This window comes from Salminus brasiliensis, chromosome 21, assembly GCF_030463535.1.
Source record: "Salminus brasiliensis chromosome 21, fSalBra1.hap2, whole genome shotgun sequence".
NCBI lineage: Eukaryota > Metazoa > Chordata > Actinopteri > Characiformes > Bryconidae > Salminus > Salminus brasiliensis.
In genome coordinates this window covers 27,383,271-27,404,021 of record NC_132898.1, presented here as the reverse complement: position 1 = coordinate 27,404,021, position 20,751 = coordinate 27,383,271, and the positions used below count along the sequence as shown (strand labels likewise).

Below are 20,751 nucleotides of genomic sequence, written 5' to 3'. Positions count from 1 at the left end.
AAGACATATGTACAGAGCTCTGGAGTCAGTCTGTTATTCTTCGTGCCAGTTCACAGATACATTACAATGTCATTGTACCTAGAATCGGAGAAATGTATACACTAGCGAAAGCCTTTCAGGGCTAAACACACTGGCTACTAAGGGAGAAGCTTGAAGCAAAGGCTAAAAGGTGAAGCTAGCACCACCCTGAGAAGAGCTGACCACAGAAATCACCCCTGTGGGAGCGTGGCACAGAGCAGGTTTCTGTGCTAAGCTAGAAGATAACCCATGCAGACCCGACTAAATTGCATCTTTTTCAAGCCTAAAAAGTAAGTCAAGTGAATGTATGGACTGCAGAAGCCATTGTTTACTTTCTTTTATTGTACAAACCCACACTCAGTATCCATGAGACAGTCAGTGCGAGCAGTGGTTATTAATATACAAAATCAACACCACAAAAAATCTAAAGTATGAAGGCAAAATAAATCATGGAAACACTGAATTCAAGGATTGTTCAAGAGCACAGGCAACTATAAGCTCCGGCAAAGATGCTAGAAAAACAGGAATTGTGCCTTTTCAATGAGAATGACCCAGAACAGGAGGTGAACAAGGTCAATTTTGGAGTCAGATGGACTTTTCTTATTCTGAAAATTCTCTACGGCCTGAGCCTGCAAAATATTCCACCTCCGACGAGTGGAGTCGGTCGATCCGACTATTGAACGTCATGCATCAGTGTGTTCAGTTGTTTTTTCTCCTGCCCGCTAAATTCATGTATTCATGTAATCTCAGCGAGCGTGGATTTACTGGGCTTTGGAGTACACCTCCACACATGGCCTTGCCTCTCAGCCTTCCCTTCGCGGCCATTATCATTAATAAAAAACGCCATGAGACTGAACACATGTCAACGGGCCAGTTTGCTAGTGCCAGTTTTACCAGATGAACATGAATTCTGCCTGGGATTTCTAGTAAGAAATTTTCTAATTTGGAGCACAGTGGCTATTTAAGTCACGTCATAGAGCTAGCAATCGGACATTAGCATGCTTGCTAATTCTGATGTGGTCGTTCCAGTGTTCATGAACTACACTGCAGTCCAGCTTGGTAGCATAGGTAGCATAGACGGGACAAACGCTCTCCAGTCAATATTGTTGCTGTCCAATACTTTACAAGAGAAGGCAAAATGGTCTTGACTCTGAATGGAAGTCAGTGTAAAATACAAGTTTATTCCAAGTCATTTGGAGCATTTCTATTGGTCTATTCATTATGGATTATTCACACAGCATATAGAGCAGCTACAGGGTTCAAACCATGGAGAACCTGCAAATGGACAAAAACGGAAATGCATGGTTTTCATTGGACAGCAGATATATGGAAAGTAAGCTGCAAAAACAGCCTGTTTTGTAGGCAAACTGTAACTGAAGATAAAGAGTGTTTCGGCCCAGACTGCTCAGTGAGGCACATGTTAGCCAATCAGAACAAAGTTCTTTTACATATCAGGGTTAAAGGCTAAGTGACTTATCCAGCCGGTTAAATTCTAACAGGTAAGGGGAGGTTGTTTATGTTGAAACTGAATGGAATTTGCACTAGTGTTTTGTGAACATGGCAATAGCTGTTATCCCATACAGAAATATAAAATATGGCAAAATATAGATTTAAAATCAAATATTTGACATATTAAAGTACATGTAATTCAATATATTGAAATATATCACATATATGCCAGCTTTTTGAAATATGAAATATGGGACCTATATTTTAGCATAATAATTTTAACATATATGTACTATATGGAATATATGTACTATAATTGATATTTACTTATATGGTTACTGCATATATTTACAAATACATGTTTACCTACCAATCAATAATTGAAGTGATCCATATTATGCATGTGTCTTGATGAAACCACCGCCCCAGGTCCTCCTTCTAGTTCAACGTATGCTCAATTTTTGGCAGGGGGGTTTGGCTTCGGGCCTCATCAGCTTGAAGCCACCCAGAACTCCAGCCCAAGTGTCTCGAGCTCTCCTTCCTTGCCTTAGCCAAGCTAGCTTGGGCTGCACGTCACAAACTTTATGTTATACTAGTATTTGTATTTTTGGCCACATCAGATTTCTGTTTGTGATAAAAGTACAAAAAGTCAGTGGGCAGAGCCTAGACAGGTCAATTCACAGGCCTGCCCTTTGAATTGAAGTGAGCGGGTTTATAGCAGCTCTACTCCAGGACGAGGCTTAGGAACCACTGCAGTGAACAGATCCTGGGTCAGCCCTGTTTCCTTTATTCAGAAACACCTGTTACGCAGGTGTCAGTGCGTATATGACAGCTGGATCGGACGGCCGGGCGCTGCTCCGACCCGACCCCACAGGTAGCCGTCTGGGCCCGAGTCCTGACCTAATGTTCCTCAGACACAACAGCGTCCTGATTCTCCTAAGAGAACACCTAGGTGCTGTTACCATAGCGATGTGATGAGGGGAGATGTGTCACAGCAGCCCGCCTGGGTGCTCTTGCTCTCGCTCTCCCTCTCTCAGAACGCTCTCAGACAGCCGGCGCGAGAGGGGATAGTTGTTGCATTGTCTAGCGGAAGAAAGGAGTGAAGACAGGCACATTGAGGAGGGAGAATGTGAGACTGAGAGAGAGATGGACAAGGGACGAGGGTTTCGGTGGGGTGGAGAGACAGTAAGCAACAGCAGGAGTGAGTGAGGGTGCACACTGTTCCTGACTACGGAGAACCCATACTGTGGGCTGCAGGCATGATCTCCAGATGACGTGCTATGACAATGGCTTAAGTGTGAGCTGCTGTAGGCTTAGGCCCATCGGAAATGCTTTCGTGTGTGGCTTTGTTACTGTCACTCTGGTTACGTTGGGGCCCTCAGCCTGTTTGGACTAAAGGAGTATTAAATAATTGAACAAAGTATTGCGATATTATGTTTGCAATACTGTATTGATTCTCAAAAACACAGTATTGATTTTTAATAAATAGTTGATATGTAAAGATTGGTGGCAGACAGTGCTTCATTTAGTGTTGTGTTTGAACCTCGGCTGCTAGATGGAAGTGTTGTACTCTATTTTTAGGTCCTGCTGTTCTGATTGGTTAAAAAATAAATATTATGGAATATTATGCGAAAATTGCATTATATCAATATATCACAATAAATCATATTGTAAACCCTGTGTCATGATATACGTCATATCACCAGTTCTTGCCAATACACAGCCGTAGTTTGGGCATCCCATGGGTGTGGTATTTCATTTTGTTATTTCCTTGCTTAATTAAATTGTTTAGGTGTAAACAAAGTCATTCAGAATGGACCCAGCCACTCACTGACGTTTTACAGGATAAAAAAAATCTCCACACGGAGGTACTGTTATTACTCAAATAGGTTCTGGTGCTTTGTATCAGTGACACTGTGTGTTCTTGTTGGGTAGTTGTCCACCTTAAAATTTGATCATCACTTTTGAAATGTGAGGCATTCTGGATTATAATGTTAGTATTTCTTTTGTCTATTTTTCCCTTTTCCATATTAAGCCACCATAGCAGCTCCTGCCACTAGCAATGCTACCGGCCCTAAGAAGATAAAGACTTAACATATGTCTCCTCCAATACCTGGAAAGCCAGCCTCCACCTCTTTTCAAACTGCAATGCTACATTACAGGACATAGACCCAGCTCGGTTGCACCAGCTAACAGACACCTGTGCTAGCCAACATCGCAAGTGTGCTCTCTCAGATTCCGGCCTCTGATGGCAAAGCAATGGAACTCACAACCCCCATAGTGGCAGCGCATTGGAGCCCCATTTTTAATCGTTAAGTCCTTTCAGATCTTGATTTTGTATTTACTTTGTAGCTCCAACCAAACTGGTGTTAATTGATTGGAAATACAGTGGATCCAAACTTCTTAACAATAAAGTACACCAATGAGACCACTAAACGAAGTCAGAGCAAACCCAGGTGGACATGAGAAGACCGTGGAAACTCACCCAATGCACAAGTGCCGCACCTACACTATGGCCTGCAGGCATGGTCTCCAAATACCATCTATTTTGACAGTGACATGTGTGAGCTGTTATACTTGTAGGCCAGTCACTCATTACCGTCACTCACCTTATATTTAGGCCCACTGGCCAACTGGAAAATCCCACTCCAGAACCTGTCCACCATTAATACTTCTGCAACAGGGTCTCTACAGCGCCTGAACTATAGGCCTACTACACTATTTCAATGTCCAGCAATAGTTTAAATAGTTGTCAGTGTTCTCAGTGCTTTTGAGGAATGTCAGTGTTGACGTATTCAGCAGCACCTGTAGCAGTGTAGCAGTAAATGGGCATCCATCAAGACCAAATAATGATAGCCATTGGCTATGAAACAGGGAAACAGTGTGTAATGGGGGGAAAAACAATCTAATGGGATTTCCCCTCACCTTGAGACATTCTCTGCCTGTTTGGCCCTGCTGGAGATCTTGACAACAGTTCAGGAGAATGTGGAGTGAGATGGGAAAAAGTTTGGGACAAAGTTCTCAGTGTCTATTTATCCATCCTAGATCTGACTCACCGAGCAGCCGCGTCTCTCTCTGCAAATTCCCAAGAATGACGCTCTGTCTCCCGCCTGAATTGGAGGAATTTGGCTACCGTCGACACTTTGGCTGCCGTCGACAACAGAGAGCTAATTAGAAACAGCACGGCTGACTGCTGGGACCGCATTTGATTATTCATGGGATGTTGTGGAGTTCTGACTACCCCATTGTGAGCCCTAATGTTTCTCACAGCATTCAGGGTAGGAATATATCTTCTGTAATAATCTGGTAGGGATGCTAGTGTTGGGCTGTTACAGATAAAAGTGTAAGTAGAATTGAATACCCTTAAATTTAAGGGCTAAATGATGCTACAGAAGAACCCTAACCCCCCCCACCCAATTTGATAAAGGTGCACGTATTTGTTACCGTACAGCGAAATGTGTCCTCCGCATTTAACCCATCTGTGCTAGTGAACACACACACACTAGTGAACTAAGGGCAGTGAGTACACACCCAGAGCGGTGGGCAGCCAACTCCAGCGCCCAGGGAGCAGAGAGGGTAAAGGGCCTTGCTCAAGGGCCCAACAGAGGCAGCTTGCCGAGCCCGGGAATCAAACCCACAACCCTGTTATCGATAGCCCGGCGCGCTAACCGCTGAGCCACCACTGCCAATTAACACCACTCGTTCGTTGCTCCGCTTAGCCATAGCAATGCTCCCCACACTAGGAGGGTAAGAACGTAAAGCATGGCTCCTCCAATACATGCAAAGCTAGCCACCGCCTCTTTTCATCACTCACCTTACGTTTAGACCCACTGCCCACCATAAATCCTTCCTCCTTACATATCAACTGTGACTCTACAGTGACTGTACTATAGGCCAACTACACTTAATTTCAATGTCCGAACACACGGCACCTCCAACCAACTGGCTAACATCGCTTAAGAGTGATGAGGGGTAGAAGGAGCGTCATCTACCCACCTGGAGAGCACACGACCAATTGAGCTCGCTGAGATTCCGGCTGCTGATGGCAAAAATGAAAAACTGCATGGCTCAGGATTCAAACTCTCAACCTTATTGGACCTCTGAGCCACTTCTTTTATTTTTTAATTGTTTTAATGCCATCATCTACTCGTTCTTGTGTCTTTTGGTTTTCTTCATCTTCTTAGTTACATAAAGTTTCCTTTCGTCCGCCCTCGTTTTTTCCTAATATATAGGCTCACTAATAATGTTGCACATTGCACATTGATCCACATGGCTACCAGATCACACAACATAGGATTTTCATTCAGCTGTTCTAATGCAGGCTTTGCTCAGGTCTGCTGGTACAAACAAATCTGACCTCTAAGCCATTGGCCTTCCATAAACTCCCATGATATGAAGAAGCTTTCCTTCCATGAACCACTTTTGGTGGGTACTGTCCACTGCATACTGGGAACAGCCCAGAAGACCTACCTGATGTTTTAAAGATGCTGAGCCAAGTGTAAAAGTGTCTCAGATTCTGATGCTGGACAATATTTCCTGCTTTAAACGCATCAGCTTAAAGAACTCATTGACAGATGCCACTGTAGATGAGGATAATCAATGTATTTCACCTGCCAGTGGTACTGACCCATCACCCATGCAGTGATTAGTATCATACACTTAATCACGTTATACTTCAATGGCAAAAAGAAGTTCTTCTCCAGGCAGCAGGGAGTAATAGCCAATCGTCTTTGAAAAGTCAGTTCCAGAGCAAATATCTGCAGATCTCAGTGTGGGAGACTGCATGTATTTGTCTAATTAAAACAAATAGAAGGTCTACGTCTCTAAATGTCTGTAGATAGATTGGCTTAAACTGAACAAACAAACCAGCAGCTTGGCTTTGGACTTGGCTTTGAAAGAAGCTCTGAAGCACCTGTTGCTAAGTGACCTGTGACGCTGCAGGGTCTTCTCAATATGAAGAGATTAACCTCTTCCTCCTACATCTTTATGGTCATCATCATCTTCTTGAGGTCTCAGGTTCTAAAACTTCATTTTCTGTGTCCATCTCTGGCTCCTAGCGGGCCGGCCTAGAAGAAGCAATTTTGCTTAATGACTGGCTGAGTGAGTGAATCTGCAGATAGACAGCAGATATACTTAATAAACTGGCAACCCAGGGTTTAAGGACCTGATGAGAAAGGAGCATGAAGTAATCCCAGCTTACAGAACCGTCTTTCTTGAACTGAGACTTCCACTGTAGTTCTCAGATCAGCAAGAACCTTCTATGCGTTCTTAGAGGCGGACATCTATATTTGAATCCAAAGATGTCATCCAGACAGATCTGGACGGGCAAATAGCAATAACAGGACAGCTGGGACACTGGGAGACTTTTTCCTCAGCGTTCATCTGCCTGTCCGTCACTTCTACTCTGATCTACTGTCAGAACCAGAAAGCACAGCAGCACCAATAAGAGAGCCTCAGTCTACTCGGTGTCCCCTGCAATCACACGTCTCCAACCATCAGCCTCATGCCTACGCAGGCAGGGTGCAGTATAGTCTGCATACTTGCGGTGATCTTCCCTTTTGCCTCGGCAGTAGCAACGTTTGCCTATGACCTGGAAAGCTCAGCAGTGAGGACAGTTATTCAGGTGCACAAGGTAATAATATTGAGTAACCCCCCCCCCCAACTGTCTTTGGTGCATCCTCAGGGTTGTGGGTTCAAGACCCAGGAATAATACTAAGCTGCCACCAAGGGGTGTCCTTTAGAATGATTCCTGTGACTGACAGGCTCCCTAAAAAAATTATCTTTGTGTGGCCCAAAATCTTTGCTGCCACTGTTGGGCCCTTGAGCAAGGCCCTTAACCCACTCTGCTCCAGGGGTGCTGTAGCATGGCTGTGCTCTGACCCCAGCTTTCTACATTTAGAGAAGGGTTTTGCTGTCCTGTACACATTTTATAAGATCAGTAATAACCGCCGACAATAGTTATCCCCTAATTAAAGCACACGGCGACCTCAGACTAGCTCTGTGAAAATTTCCGTTGAGTGTTCTTGTGGCCAGTATCTTCAATGCTCTTACAACTGTTCTCTATAAAACACAGAACAGGGGTCACATACTCTAAATCTTTGAATACTCACAGTAAGAACGAGTGAATGAAGAGTACTGCAATGGCACCACCTGCTGGTTTTGAGCTGCAGTACATGCTGCAACCTCACAGTAAATAAACCAAACAAGAGGAGGTCGCTCTATTCCGGTGTCGATCAGAAGAGGGTGGGTTCGGTGGGTTCCCCCCCTTTTGAGTCTTGGTTCCTCTCAAGGTTTCTTCCTCTCTGTCTGAGGGAGTTTTTCTTTGCTCAAAAGAGTCTCGGACATGGATCTCTGTAAAGCTGCTTTGTGACAAGATTTGTTGCGAAAAGCACTTATAGAATCTGAATCTGAATTGGAGAGAACTATTCATTCAACTATTCAAAACATCACTTTTATTCCAACACTGGCACTCGACTGTATTACATGACAAAATTGCATTGCTGGCTCATAAAATCATAAAAACTGACTGTAGGGAAAAAAAAAAAAATACTACTAAATGGAGAAGTGGAAAAACTAGTCTCCATTCTCTGCTGGGCTCTCTTGGCTTGCTTCATCACTTTCCATCTTTTCATCATCTGCCAAAAAAGAAAGAAAATGTATGTGCCGTCACATTCAGTTATATTTGCTTAGCTAGATCATAATAATACCTTATTAACTTGGTATATATTACTTTATTATAAAATAGTTTTATAATATTATATAATATTATTATAATTCTATTATATGCCTTTATCTGGGTCCATGTTTAAAAAAAAAAAACCCTGAGATATATATATATATATATATATATATATATATATATATATATATATATATATATATATATATATATATATATACACAGTCATGCCCGAAAGTATTCATACCCCTGGCAAAGTTTGACTTAAATTTACTTTTATTTAACCAGAAGTTATATTTTTGCCTTGAAACGACACAGGCATCTCCCAGGAGATAACACGATGATGTACAAGAGGCATCATTGTGGGAAAAAGTATTTCTCAGCTTTTATACACATTTGAACAAAAAGTGGCATGTCCAAAATTATTCATACCCTTTGAAAACTGTCACAGTATATGGGAAAATCCAAAGTTCTATACCATTCCAAATAGCCCAAGCTGTTTTAAAGCATCCTAATTACCCTGATTCATTGGGAACAGCTGTTTTAATCAACTCAACAGGAGAAAAACAGCAGCTCTCTGCAGTTGGTTTGTGGACAGTCATGGCTAAGACAAAGGAGCTCACTAAGGACCTGCGGCTGTGCATTGTGGCCGCTCACAAGTCAGGAAAGGGCTATAAAGTCATATCAAAATGTTTTCAAGTTTCAGTGGCTACAGTGCAAAGTATTATTAAAAAATACAAGAAGTTCCGCACTGTGGAAAATCTCAGAAGATGTGGTCGGAAGCCAAAAGTGACACCTGTGCTGGCCAGGAGAATAGTGAGAGAGGTGAAGAAAAATCCAAGGATCACCACCAAGGCCATCCTGGTGAATCTGGACTCTGCTGGTGGCGACATCTCAAGGCAGACAGTTCAACGGACACTGCACACTGCTGGGTTCCACGGACGCAGGCCAAGGAGGACACCACTTCTCCAGAAAGGCACACAAAAGCCCGCTTGACCTTTGCAAATGCTCATCTGGACAAAGAAGAAGACTTCTGGTGTTCTGTTTTATGGTCAGATGAAACAAAAATTAAATTGTTTGGCCACAATGATGTGTGCACCATTTGGCGTAAAAAAGGAGAAGCCTTCAACCCTAAGAACACCATCCCCACTGTCAAACATGGTGGTGGGAACCTAATGTTTTGGGGGTGTTTTTCAGCCAATGGACCAGGGAACTTGATCGCAGTAAATGGCACCATGAAAAAAGAGCAATACATCAAGATTCTCAACAACAACATCAGGCAGTCTGCAGAGAAACTTGGCCTTGGGAACAGGTGGACATTTCAGCACGACAACGACCCAAACCACACAGCCAAAGTGGTGAAGAAATGGTTAGCAGACAAAAACATTAATGTTTTGCAGTGGCCCAGCCAGAGTCCTGACTTGAATCCAATTGAGAATCTGTGGAGGGAGCTAAAGATCAGGGTGATGGCAAGGAGACCCTCGAACCTCAAAGAGTTGGAGCTCATCACTAAAGATGAATGGGCAAAAATACCAGTGGAGACATGCAAAAAGCTGGTCAGCAATTACAGGAAGCGTTTGATTGCTGTAATAGCCAATAAAGGCTTTTCTATTAATTATTGAGAAGGGTATGAATAATTTTGGACATGCCACTTTTTGTTCAAATGTGTATAAAAGCTGAGAAATATTTTTTCCCACAATGATGCCTCTTGTACATCATCGTGTTATCGTGTTATCGTGTTATCTCCTATAATATAATTTCTGGTTAAATAAAAGTAAATTTAAGTCAAACTTTGACAGGGGTATGAATACTTTCGGGCATGACTGTGTATATATATATATATATATATATATATATATATATATATATATATATATATATATATATATATATATATATATATATATATATATAAAAATATTTATAGAAAAGACTATTTTAATGGATTTAAAGCATTTAGTTCTTAACCATACAGGCTTTTAAAATAGATTTTAAATGTAATCAATTCTATAGCAATAACAAATTAAAATAACTAACTAACTAACTAACAAATTAAAATAACTAACTAATACTTTGGGAACCAGCACCTGGAGTATGTAATGACAACGTAATTCTGACTTACTCTCCAGTGTCTGCTGAAGCTCTTGGATGGTACTGAGAAGCACATGAAACTGCTTCTTGCGGAGCTCCAACTGAGGAAAAGGAACAGAAAGAGAAGAAGAAAGCGAAAGAAAGAGAGAGCGAGGGTGAGAGATGCTGTGTGTTCATGCCTGTAAAAGATGAAGAATCTGCAACAAGCACCAATAGCAGACCAACCTTGTCTTCCACGTTCTCTTTAATTTGTGAAAGCTGCTGAAGTTCTTTGTCCAGTGCTGCGAGCTGCCTGTGCCGACAAGAACATACAGTTACTCTGATTACAAGCTGAAATAGAGACGAACAATCTCATAGTGGTTATTTTAGGAAGCACACAAACCATTCTTCACCTTGTTTAACAGCTAGATTGCTGGTGTAGGTCTCCCTTTAATCTGCATTTTAATTTATACACACACAACCCTATACATCTATACAGTTAAGCCAGAAAGCCGGCACACCCCTTTCACCTTCTCCAAGTTTTATTAGGTTACTTTATAGTCCACAATGACAAAGTTAATGTTTTTAGACATATGTACACAAGTGTGCACACCCTTTGATATGACTACAAAAAGTGGGCTGAGGTGCATTTAGGTTCCACTGATACTGTGGGAAATGTTTCTACACTGGAGTCCACCTGTGGTGAATTCAATTGATTGAACATGACTGCCAACACCTTCCTAAATAAGGTCCCACAATTGACAGTACAGGTCAGAGCAAATTCCAAGCCAAGACCTTGAGACCAAGACCAGGATTGTCTTAACACGTCGGTCTGAAGGGTACAGAAAACAGGTCCCAAAAGCACAGTGGCCACCATCAATCGTAAATGGAAGGAGTTTGGAACCATGAAGAATATTCCTAGACCTGGCTGCCCGGAGGTGCTGCCACTACTTTACAACCAGAATCAGCAAACAGTTCACGGAGATGTTTAAAGAACATAAGCCAGATGGGCTCTTTGGTCCATGGATACTGGTCAGCTAGTACAGCTTAGAGTCCAAACTGTATCAAACATGATGTGTTGCACATGCGGCAGTTTCAAAAATCCAATTTTCAATTAAACAAATAGTCTTTTCTTTCATTTTATTGACACCCATTTTTGTTTTTTTTATATACATTATTGGTTTCTTTAAGTATATCCCTCTTTTCCATTCTTTTCAATATTATTTAATCGACCCCCAATTCAGAAGCTCAATTACCCAATCTAACTTAATGTGTCATTATTTAACACACACATTTTTTGTTTGCAGTACGGAAAATGAAGTAAATCAACAACAATTATGCTTAACATTGTGCAGAGGTAGGTCTCTAGCATGATGCGAATGATTTCACGTTTTTAAAATTCTATTTATTCATTAAAAATACAGAATGTGACAAACTGTGGTTCCCAAACTTTTACAACCAACTCTATTTTTGTTCCCCATCCGTGTACATTTACATGTACATGCTTATTGTTTTGTTGTCCTGCTAAATTAGTGACATTTATGTGAGTTTATAGTCCTGTGGCAAGGTTATGCCTCTTCACTCCTGTGTAGTCTACTGTACTACTGTTGTGCTCCACCATGAGCATTAAAAATAACATTCAAATTTCAGTGTACAGAAATTATATTTAGAAAGAGAAAGATCTATTGACTCAATACAGTTTGTGCATGTGCTCTAAAGGCTGAACACAGAAACTTACTTCATAGTTTCATGTCTGTCTGGATGCTGCTGGATTACTTTTGCCAAAGCATCATATTCTGAAACGAAGGCAATTAAAAGCATCAGTATAACACACTTATTGTTCTGATATTACTTCTTTACAGATTATTTTTTGGTTGATAAAACAAGTAATCTGAACTAGAGGCTGCAAAATATCGCGTTTCATTGTGTGTAAGCACAATAGTCAGATAAGCAGGACATGCAAGGTCCCGTAAGGCAAATTAGAAGAAGGAAAGTTCCCACTACTCTCAATTTCCATGACATGTCTACCAGAAACATATAGTTTCTGCCCAATATCATTAATCTTATTCCAGTCTTGGATACACAGAGTGCATTATTAGTTTTATGACATGTTGGATCCATGACTTTTGGAGAAATCTGCTGAAAATCCCTGCATTTTTAATATCGCAATATATATCTCAATGTCATTTTTTTCAGATATCATGCAGCCCTAATCTGAACTCAAACAAACTCTTACAAAAAACTTTACAAAAACACTGGAAAAAATAACCTCAGAAAGGTATGGGGAGAAAAAAAAAATATATAGGCTATATGTCTTACTGTAAAAAAAGACCAGGAGAGTTATCTTCATGCAAATTGTCAACTACTTAGCTGATCCATCAGGAAGAGAAATTTTATTCAGTGACTTATTTTTAATCAAGTTTAATGAAGAGTAATCTAACCTTGCCGGTTCTTTCGTATCCTCTTTGCCCTCTGGATTTCTTTTTTGCACTCAGCTATTTTCTCATGTGCTGATGATATGTTCTGTCCTGTGTTGAGAAAAGACATGTTCCACGGTTACATCCCACAATAGGTAAACTTCAAACCACTAAACAGCCACTCTGAATTATTAAAAGCCTCACCAATGTCTGAGTAAATTTTCTCATAGTTCTCCATCTCTCTCAGGTTCATGTCGTACACCAGCAGCGTCTTTCCCATGGAGAACTCGCACTGCGTCAAGGTGCCCAGCATCCTCTGATACTGAGTAAACCTGTAGACAAGAGGACAGAATCTCTGCAAACGTGCGCAAATAGAGAGGCTTTGGTGTACATTAGCAGTATTCAACCCTGCTCCTGGAGGGCTACCTTCCTGCAGACTTTGGATCCAACCAACTTGATTGGCTGTGTTCGATTCGGGTTGGTTTGGAAACCTGCATGAAGGCAGCTCTTTAGGAGGAGGTTTGAAGACCACTGGTGTGGACTGACAGGATGCTGGAAAGATCAGTAGTCTCTGACCCAATTATAGCTCAAATCCAAGTAAATCACAGATCAGATTACCCTTCTTCCGGCGTCACGCTCGAGTGACACCACTTGATGAAGCTTTTCAGGAGCACATTGATGCGCCGGTCATCTCCAGCTCCGTCTCCATCTATGAGGAGGCGCTTCCGAATGACCTCATCTGAAGAAAGACATTCAGAGAAACACACAGAAGTTAATCTTATTGATGGTCTTAGTTCAGTCTTTACAATTCAAGAGTTTCCACTGAACAGAAAAACATTTCCCATGACCCCCATACAAGCCTAAACACATAAAATATTAAACATAGAATATTAGAATCCTTTTGATATCCAATTGGTTTTAAACACACAGTTACTGGAGGTACTAACCAACATCAGCACTATGCAAATATTTTCTGGAGGAGGCACATTCAAATGTCTGTCCTAAGGACAGTGATGCATTACAAAGCTAAAATATGCAAATATCTTCATAGCTCTAACTCATTAATTTTCATTAATATTTTTTTTTTGCAATTTTCTCATTTTCCAGACATTTCTATGACTATGTCTATGAATTACCAGGATGCGTGAGAAACCCCCTAAGCACTGTAGTGTGGTGCAACAAACGAGCAAGCAAGCATGCAGTTCTCTCCACAACGGGGTTGTGGGTTTGATACCCGGGCTCGGCAAGCTGCCACCGTTGGGCCCTTGGGCAAGGCCTTTCACCCTGTCTGCTCCCCAGGCGCCGCAGCGATGGCTGCCCACCACTCCTGGCACGTGTGCTTACAGTCACTGTGTGTGTTTCTCAATGGTGTATGTGTGAGTGTGTGTGCGTTCACTGCACGGGTTGTGCATGCACTGCACGGGTTAGAATAGCGTTTGACACAAATAGTGAATATGGTTGTCTTGTCCTGCTGCGTTCTCTCTTCACTGGCTTCCTGTAGCCGCTGCCCACATCACATTCAAACCTGTGACGCTGGCTTACAAAGTCAAGACTGGACCAGCCCCTCCGTACTTGATAGAAATGGTCAAAAACCTGCCCCAACTGCCCTTCCAGCTTTAAGTACGGCTCGACTTGACCCACCATCCTTTAAAATCCACGGAAGACAAGCATCCAGACTTTTTTTCTGTCCTGGCACCAACGTGGAAGCTCGCTGTCCTCAAACCTGAACCCCAGAGTACTTAGGCAGAGTGCAGTGCATGTTGAGCATTGTGGTCTCCTCATTGACTTTTGTACAGGGCTAAAAATACGATATCACAATATTTAAAGACATCACGGTACATGTAATCACAGATTAAATACATCAGTAGTGACAGATTCTGAAAAACTAGATACTATTCAGACACTCTCCCGTACTGAGTACAGTGGTTTTTATCCAACATCTGCTGCTCTTCATCTGATTAAACCAGTCCAATCACACTGTTTGTAATGAAACGTGCAGGTGATCAGTGTTATTAAGCACTGATGAAATCACAATAATTTAATAATTACAATAATTTATCACGATATGATAAAAGAGAGTCATATTGCCCAGCTCTACATCTGTATTCAGTAGCTAGCTTAGAGGGATCTTTTGGAGCCAAGTCACTCTGGAGAAGAGTGTCTGCTTAAAGCCTTGAAAATGTATCTAGCTAATGATCTTAACAGCAAATGATGTTCTCCTTAGTTTGTCAGCTAGGTAGCCAGCCAGCCAGCTAACGTTAATCTAAGCAGGATGAGCCTGAAGCATCGTTAGCTAGCCAGCCAGCTAGCCAGCCAGCTAAAGCTAAAACCTAAACAACACACATGCACGTGTTTATTTTTCAATTATCTGTATCCTTCGTTATGGATATCTAGACTTATTCCAACATTTGAAGCCGTATTAAGACTCTAAATGAGCCATTATTTTCCCTCCACTAATCTCGTGTCTAGAAATGGAGCTAGCGTTATGCTAGCTAACTGTTAGCAAGGCAGCTAACCGCCTCGCTATTAGAGAGCTCCTGAGCTGTTTGAATACATGTGCCCATCGTCTGCATTCCTGCATTTGGGTTTATTTGCACAACCAAGTGCTAAAAGTGCTGAAATATTGGATTAACCACAGATAAATGGACACACTCACCATCGGTTATGCTTCCCATTTGTCCCACTGGCTGTGCTGTAGGCAGCTCGTGACGTTTCACCCCTTCATGGACACAAGCGGAGAGGTGGGAAACAGCGCCCCCTTACATTCACTCCCACTCGACTCCCGAGTATTAAAGCCCCTTAATCCTCATAAACCTGTAAAAAAAAATTGTGTTGTATTAATGCTGTGCATTTAAATATCATTTCTGTACATTTAATTGTCTGTGAGCAGCTCGAGTGGACATGTGTGGGTGTTTTATAGGAAACTAGATATGCCACAATTTACAAAAAATACTATTAAAACTATGAGATCGGTAATTGTTAATTAATAAAATGTAATTTTTAAATACACTCTTAAAAATAAAGCTCATCGTTTGTAAAGCTACCCATTTGTCCCACTGCCTGTAGGGTACTGAGGTAGCTCGTGACGTTTCACCCCTTCATGGACACAAGCGGAGAGATGGGAAACAGCGCCCCTTACATTCACTCCCACTCGACTCCCGAGTATTAAATCCCCTTAATCCTCATAAACCTGTAAAAAAAATTAATGCTGTGCATTTAAATATCATTTCTGTACATTTAATTGTCTGTGAGCAGCTCGAGTGGACATGTGTGGGTGTTTTATAGGAAACTAGCTAGCCACAATTTACAAACATACTGTTAAAAACTATATTATTTGTATGAGGCTATTATTAAATTCAATGTTTAAATACAATCTTTAAAATAAAGCTCACTATGTGTTATGCTACACAGTTTGCAATTTGTCCCACTGTTCAATTTTTCACCACAGCTTCATGGACACAAGCGGAGAGATGGGAAACAGCGCCCCCTTACATTCACTCGCACTCGACTCCCGAGTATTAAAGCCCCTTAATCCTCATAAACCTTATATTTTTTGTATAAAATCGTGCATTAAAATATATATTTTTCGATTGAAAGAAGTGGAAAATTCTGTACGTTTAATTTTCTGTGTGGTTGGGCCGTAGCCAGTGTTTCACAGGAAACTAGATATGCCACAATTTACAAAAAATACTATTAAAACTATGAGATCGGTAATTGTTAATTAATAAAATGTAATTTTTAAATACACTCTTAAAAATAAAGCTCATCGTTTGTAAAGCTACCCATTTGTCCCACTGCCTGTAGGGTACTGAGGTAGCTCGTGACGTTTCACCCCTTCATGGACACAAGCGGAGAGATGGGAAACAGCGCCCCCTTACATTCACTCCCTCTCGACTTCCGACTATTAAATCCCCTTAATCCTCATAAACCTCTTTTCGATATTGAGTATTGAAATCAAATTTTTCTATTAGAGGAAGTGAAAAATCTGTATATTTAATTTTCTGTGAAGCACTCGAGTGGACATGTGTGGATGGGTGTTATGGCATAGTGCTTTCACAGGAAACTAGCTAGATGTGCCACAATTGACCCCCCCCCCCCCCCAAAAAAAAAGGTTATCATTATTATTATTATTTATTAAAACTATGAATTCAGTGCTTTTTATGTTAAAACACACTCTTTAAAAAAAGCTGCAACAAAAGTTTTTTGAGCGATGCCATATAAGAAGAAAAAAAGAATAGACATGTGTGTGTATGAAGACCTCCTAAAATCACTCCTCACCCAAGTCAAATTAATTGACTTTTGTATATTAATATTGTACATTTTTCACTTTTAGCCATTTTGTAGTGGTGTCCAAAAATCAGGCTGCGTCCCAAATGCATACTACACACTAATACTGTAAGCTTGGTATTATACACTAATCTTATCTCAACAGTGCGGTTTGGCAGACTGGTGCACAAAATATTAACATACTAACCGCATTGCATTAACAGTATGAAGCGCTGCTATGCCTGCCTACATTACTGCTATTTCTCCAGCCCCCATTGCCGGGCACTTGCATCTTTATGCACCATCTTTCGCACGGCATTGTGGGATGATAGTGTCCATCGTAACCACTCTCAAAATACCTGACATATTCTGAACATGTATCTTGGATGTTTGAGTATACTCACTTATCCTTTGACACTTTTATCTATACTATCTGTACTATTTCTCATACTCAAAACTAGTAAGCACTAGTTATTAGTATGGAATTGGGACACACCCATAGTGCAGAATAGTACATTATAAAAGTCCCACAATGCACCTCAATAAGTAGTGTACGAGTGGACAGGACACTACTGGACAGGAAATACCCATAATTCACCGCATTGTTCGGTTGAGAGATTTGCTCACTGCCTTGTTGACTTCTGTTCCCTCAAATAGTGTAGTGAATAGGGATAGTAAATAGGGCACAGTTTGAGACACAGCTTAGATGTGCCAAATTGTACAACAAAACACTATAAAGCTGAGTTAGAGTTTTTAAAAGGAAGAAGAAGCACTTTGCACACATTTTAGATAGCATATTTAATTTATGTAATAGCTATTGTTAATAATTAATTAATATAAAGGTGCACATATCTGTCACTGTACAGTGTACACTGTACAGCGAAATGTGTCCTCTGCATTTAACCCATCTGGTAGTGAACACACTCACACACACACACACACACACACACACACACACACACACACACACACACACACACGTGTTAGGGGCAGTGAGCACACACACACCCAGAGCGGTGGGCAGCCAACTCCAGCGCCCGGGGAGCAGAGAGGGTAAAGGGCCTTGCTCAAGGGCCCAACAGTGGCAGCTTGCCGAGCCCGGGAATCGAACCCACAACCCTGTTATTGACAGCCCGGAGCTCTAACCGCTGAGCCACCACTGCTGCTGCACCAACGCTATAATAATAATAATAATAATAATAATAATAATAATAATAATAATAATAATAATAATAATAATAATAATAATAATAATAATAATATAGTATAGTCTGTGTGTTGCTTGTATTTTGTGTATATTGTGTATTGTCTGTTTATTATATTTACACTGTCTATACGTTTATCATGACTGGACAGACACCGAAGACCGGAACCTAAGTCCTTGCCCTTGTGTGTATCAACATACTCGGCCAATAAATCTGATTCTGAGCGCTCAGAAGCTTTAAATCCACCCCCACCCAAATAATGAAAGCCTTATTTCATATTGTAGGGCCTTAAATTAATTTCTACAGCTATATAAATAATGTGAATTAAACCATTAAAAAACTTTTATCGGAGGTTTTGCGCTGACAGTAAAGCTGCCCCACAGCAGCAGCGTTGCGCAGCAACAGGGGAGGAAAGATAAGGGAGGGGGGCGGGGGGAGGAGGAGGAGGGGGAGGAGGAGAAGGGGGGGGGAAGTGAACGCATCCGCGCATGCGCCCGCGGGCCGCTGCGGTGACGCGCTCGTCCCAGAATGCTGCGTGGTAAACAGACATGGACGCACCTGGTGGAGACCTCCACAGTCACTGAGCACAGACAGCGTTCGCTCCCCCTTTTTTATTTTGTTTCCCGGGCCCCGTCTTCGTCTCCAACACGCCCAGAATCGTGCGCATTCGCTGGCTTTCGGAGCCCCTTTCCCCCTCGGACCGAAAGGACAGTAAGGTAAGCAGAACAAAAGATGAGAGCGCTGTTAGCTGCTAATGGCTGTTCGGGGTTTTTCTGCTCCAAATGGCTGCAGCTGTTAGCAGCGAAGCTAACTTGCTACCACCCCCCCCCTCTCCTCCTCCTCCTCCTCCTCCTCCCCCTCCCCTTCCTCCTCCTCCTCTCTGAATGTCACTAACATTTTATTTTGGTGACGTAATTCTTCACCAACTTTAATCAACGCTTTTAGCTCGGCCGTGCTGTCAGAAAGTCCTTTGCTTGGTTGTACTTTGCTGTTTTCTGTCTGTTTTGCTCCCTTTTTTGCTTTCACTCTCTCAAGTGCACTTGTTCAGCTGCAGGAACACCACCAACTATCAACACGGTGCAAAACAAGCGAGCAGCAGCAGCAGCAGCAGCAGCAGCAGCGCTGGAAATGAATGGAGCTCACTTGCCAGAGGAGGCAAAACTCATATATTTAGATGTTGTTGTTTTTCCCCCCTCAAGCAAATAGTCACCCAATGCTTGCTGAGACGACTTTGTGGCTGTCAGGGTTGGAAGTGAAACCGTGTAAGTTGTTGACTTGTGGACTGTCAGTGTCGCTTCGCTGCAAGTAAGGTCTTGAGCAACACTGTGTAGCATTTTTACCTTAAATTTGATCAGCTTTAACATCATTTTGCTCCAATTTGCTCCACTGAGCTGTGTGTGTGTGTATATATATATATATATATATATATATGGTGGTGTATATATATATATATAGTGGTTGGTGTGGCGCAACAGATAACACCACCACCTACCGTTGCATTACAACAACACCATGTGGGAGACCAGGGTTCGATTCCCGGTCTGGGTGACTATGCTGCGCTACACCAATAAGAGTCCCTGGGCAAGACTCCTAACACTACATTGGCCCTCCTCTGTAATACGAGTAACCTTGTAAGTCGCTCTGGATAAGAGCGTCTGCTAAATGCCATAAATGTAAATGTAAATGTAAATATATATATATATATATATATATATATATATATATATAGAATAGTCATCGCTGCTCTGGGCTCAGCAGGCCGCAAACGTCACTGCGTAGCTTTGCTGAAGTGGGCAGGACCATGCTTGCAAGCGCAACAGCGTAACCCGAGCCATAGTAGTGCAAACTCCCGTAATCCTACTGTGCCAGTTCTCCTGCTTCGTTCGCTTTCAGTGATTGTATCTGTATCGCTATCTCTCAGCTTGTCCAGAAATGTGTGTTGGCTAAGGGTGGCTCAAAGCCTGTACTACAGTCCCAGGAGCAAGAAACGCCAATTCTTGCGTAACACAGCTTTTAGTAACATTGAAAAGCCTGGTTTTAGTATATTAAAGCACTAGTTTACTGAAAATCAGAAATCACAAATAACCGATCAGATCATTTGTATCTGACACTCTTTTCTCTTGGACGAGCGATAAGCTTTAAAATGAGCCGTTTTGAACAGCAACTCTTCACCTAACCTGAGCATCTGAAAGTAAACGATCCTTAAACACTCTGCTATCCCTCACGTCCATCTCTAAACAGGAGTAATTCTGCCTTAATTGTAGGGACGCATGTTTTTTTTTTTTTTTTTTTTTTTAAGGCAGTATTACTAAAATATTAGAAATATGCTGAGAATGCACACCATGAGAGTATGATTATGTAATCCATCACCCAAATGCTGCAACTTCCTTATACAGCCCACCCTTAATTTGTATTGAAATCGTGATATTTGTGAAGTTCAAGTTCACATATCTGCTCACTTTGACAAGTAACAGCCAGGGCTGGAAACCCCCCAGTAAGTAAAGCAAATAACCCTGCTGGTTTTTGCAGGGCCGTTTTTGCAGTTCTCAGAAGTGGAAGTGAAGTCATGCATGATGTTATTTTCTGGGTCATTACAGTATGAACTAGGGCTGGGCAATTCTGTAAAAATACAATTTCTCAATATTCA

General features: G+C 41.6%; 1 protein-coding gene across 1 annotated transcript; it reads right to left on the bottom strand.

The window, feature by feature from the left end:
• Positions 1–7,896: 7,896 nt before the first annotated feature.
• Positions 7,897–15,395, bottom strand: thoc7 (THO complex 7). Its single transcript, XM_072665833.1, has 8 exons — positions 15,290–15,395; positions 13,252–13,372; positions 12,838–12,965; positions 12,658–12,744; positions 11,955–12,012; positions 10,463–10,529; positions 10,269–10,338; positions 7,897–8,102 (listed from the first exon to the last, which is right to left on the bottom strand). The coding sequence occupies exons 1-8, from the start codon at positions 15,306–15,308 to the stop codon at positions 8,041–8,043; spliced, it is 612 nt and encodes a 203-aa protein (XP_072521934.1). The 5' UTR covers positions 15,309–15,395; the 3' UTR covers positions 7,897–8,040.
• Between the last annotated feature and the right edge of the window lie 5,356 nt (positions 15,396–20,751).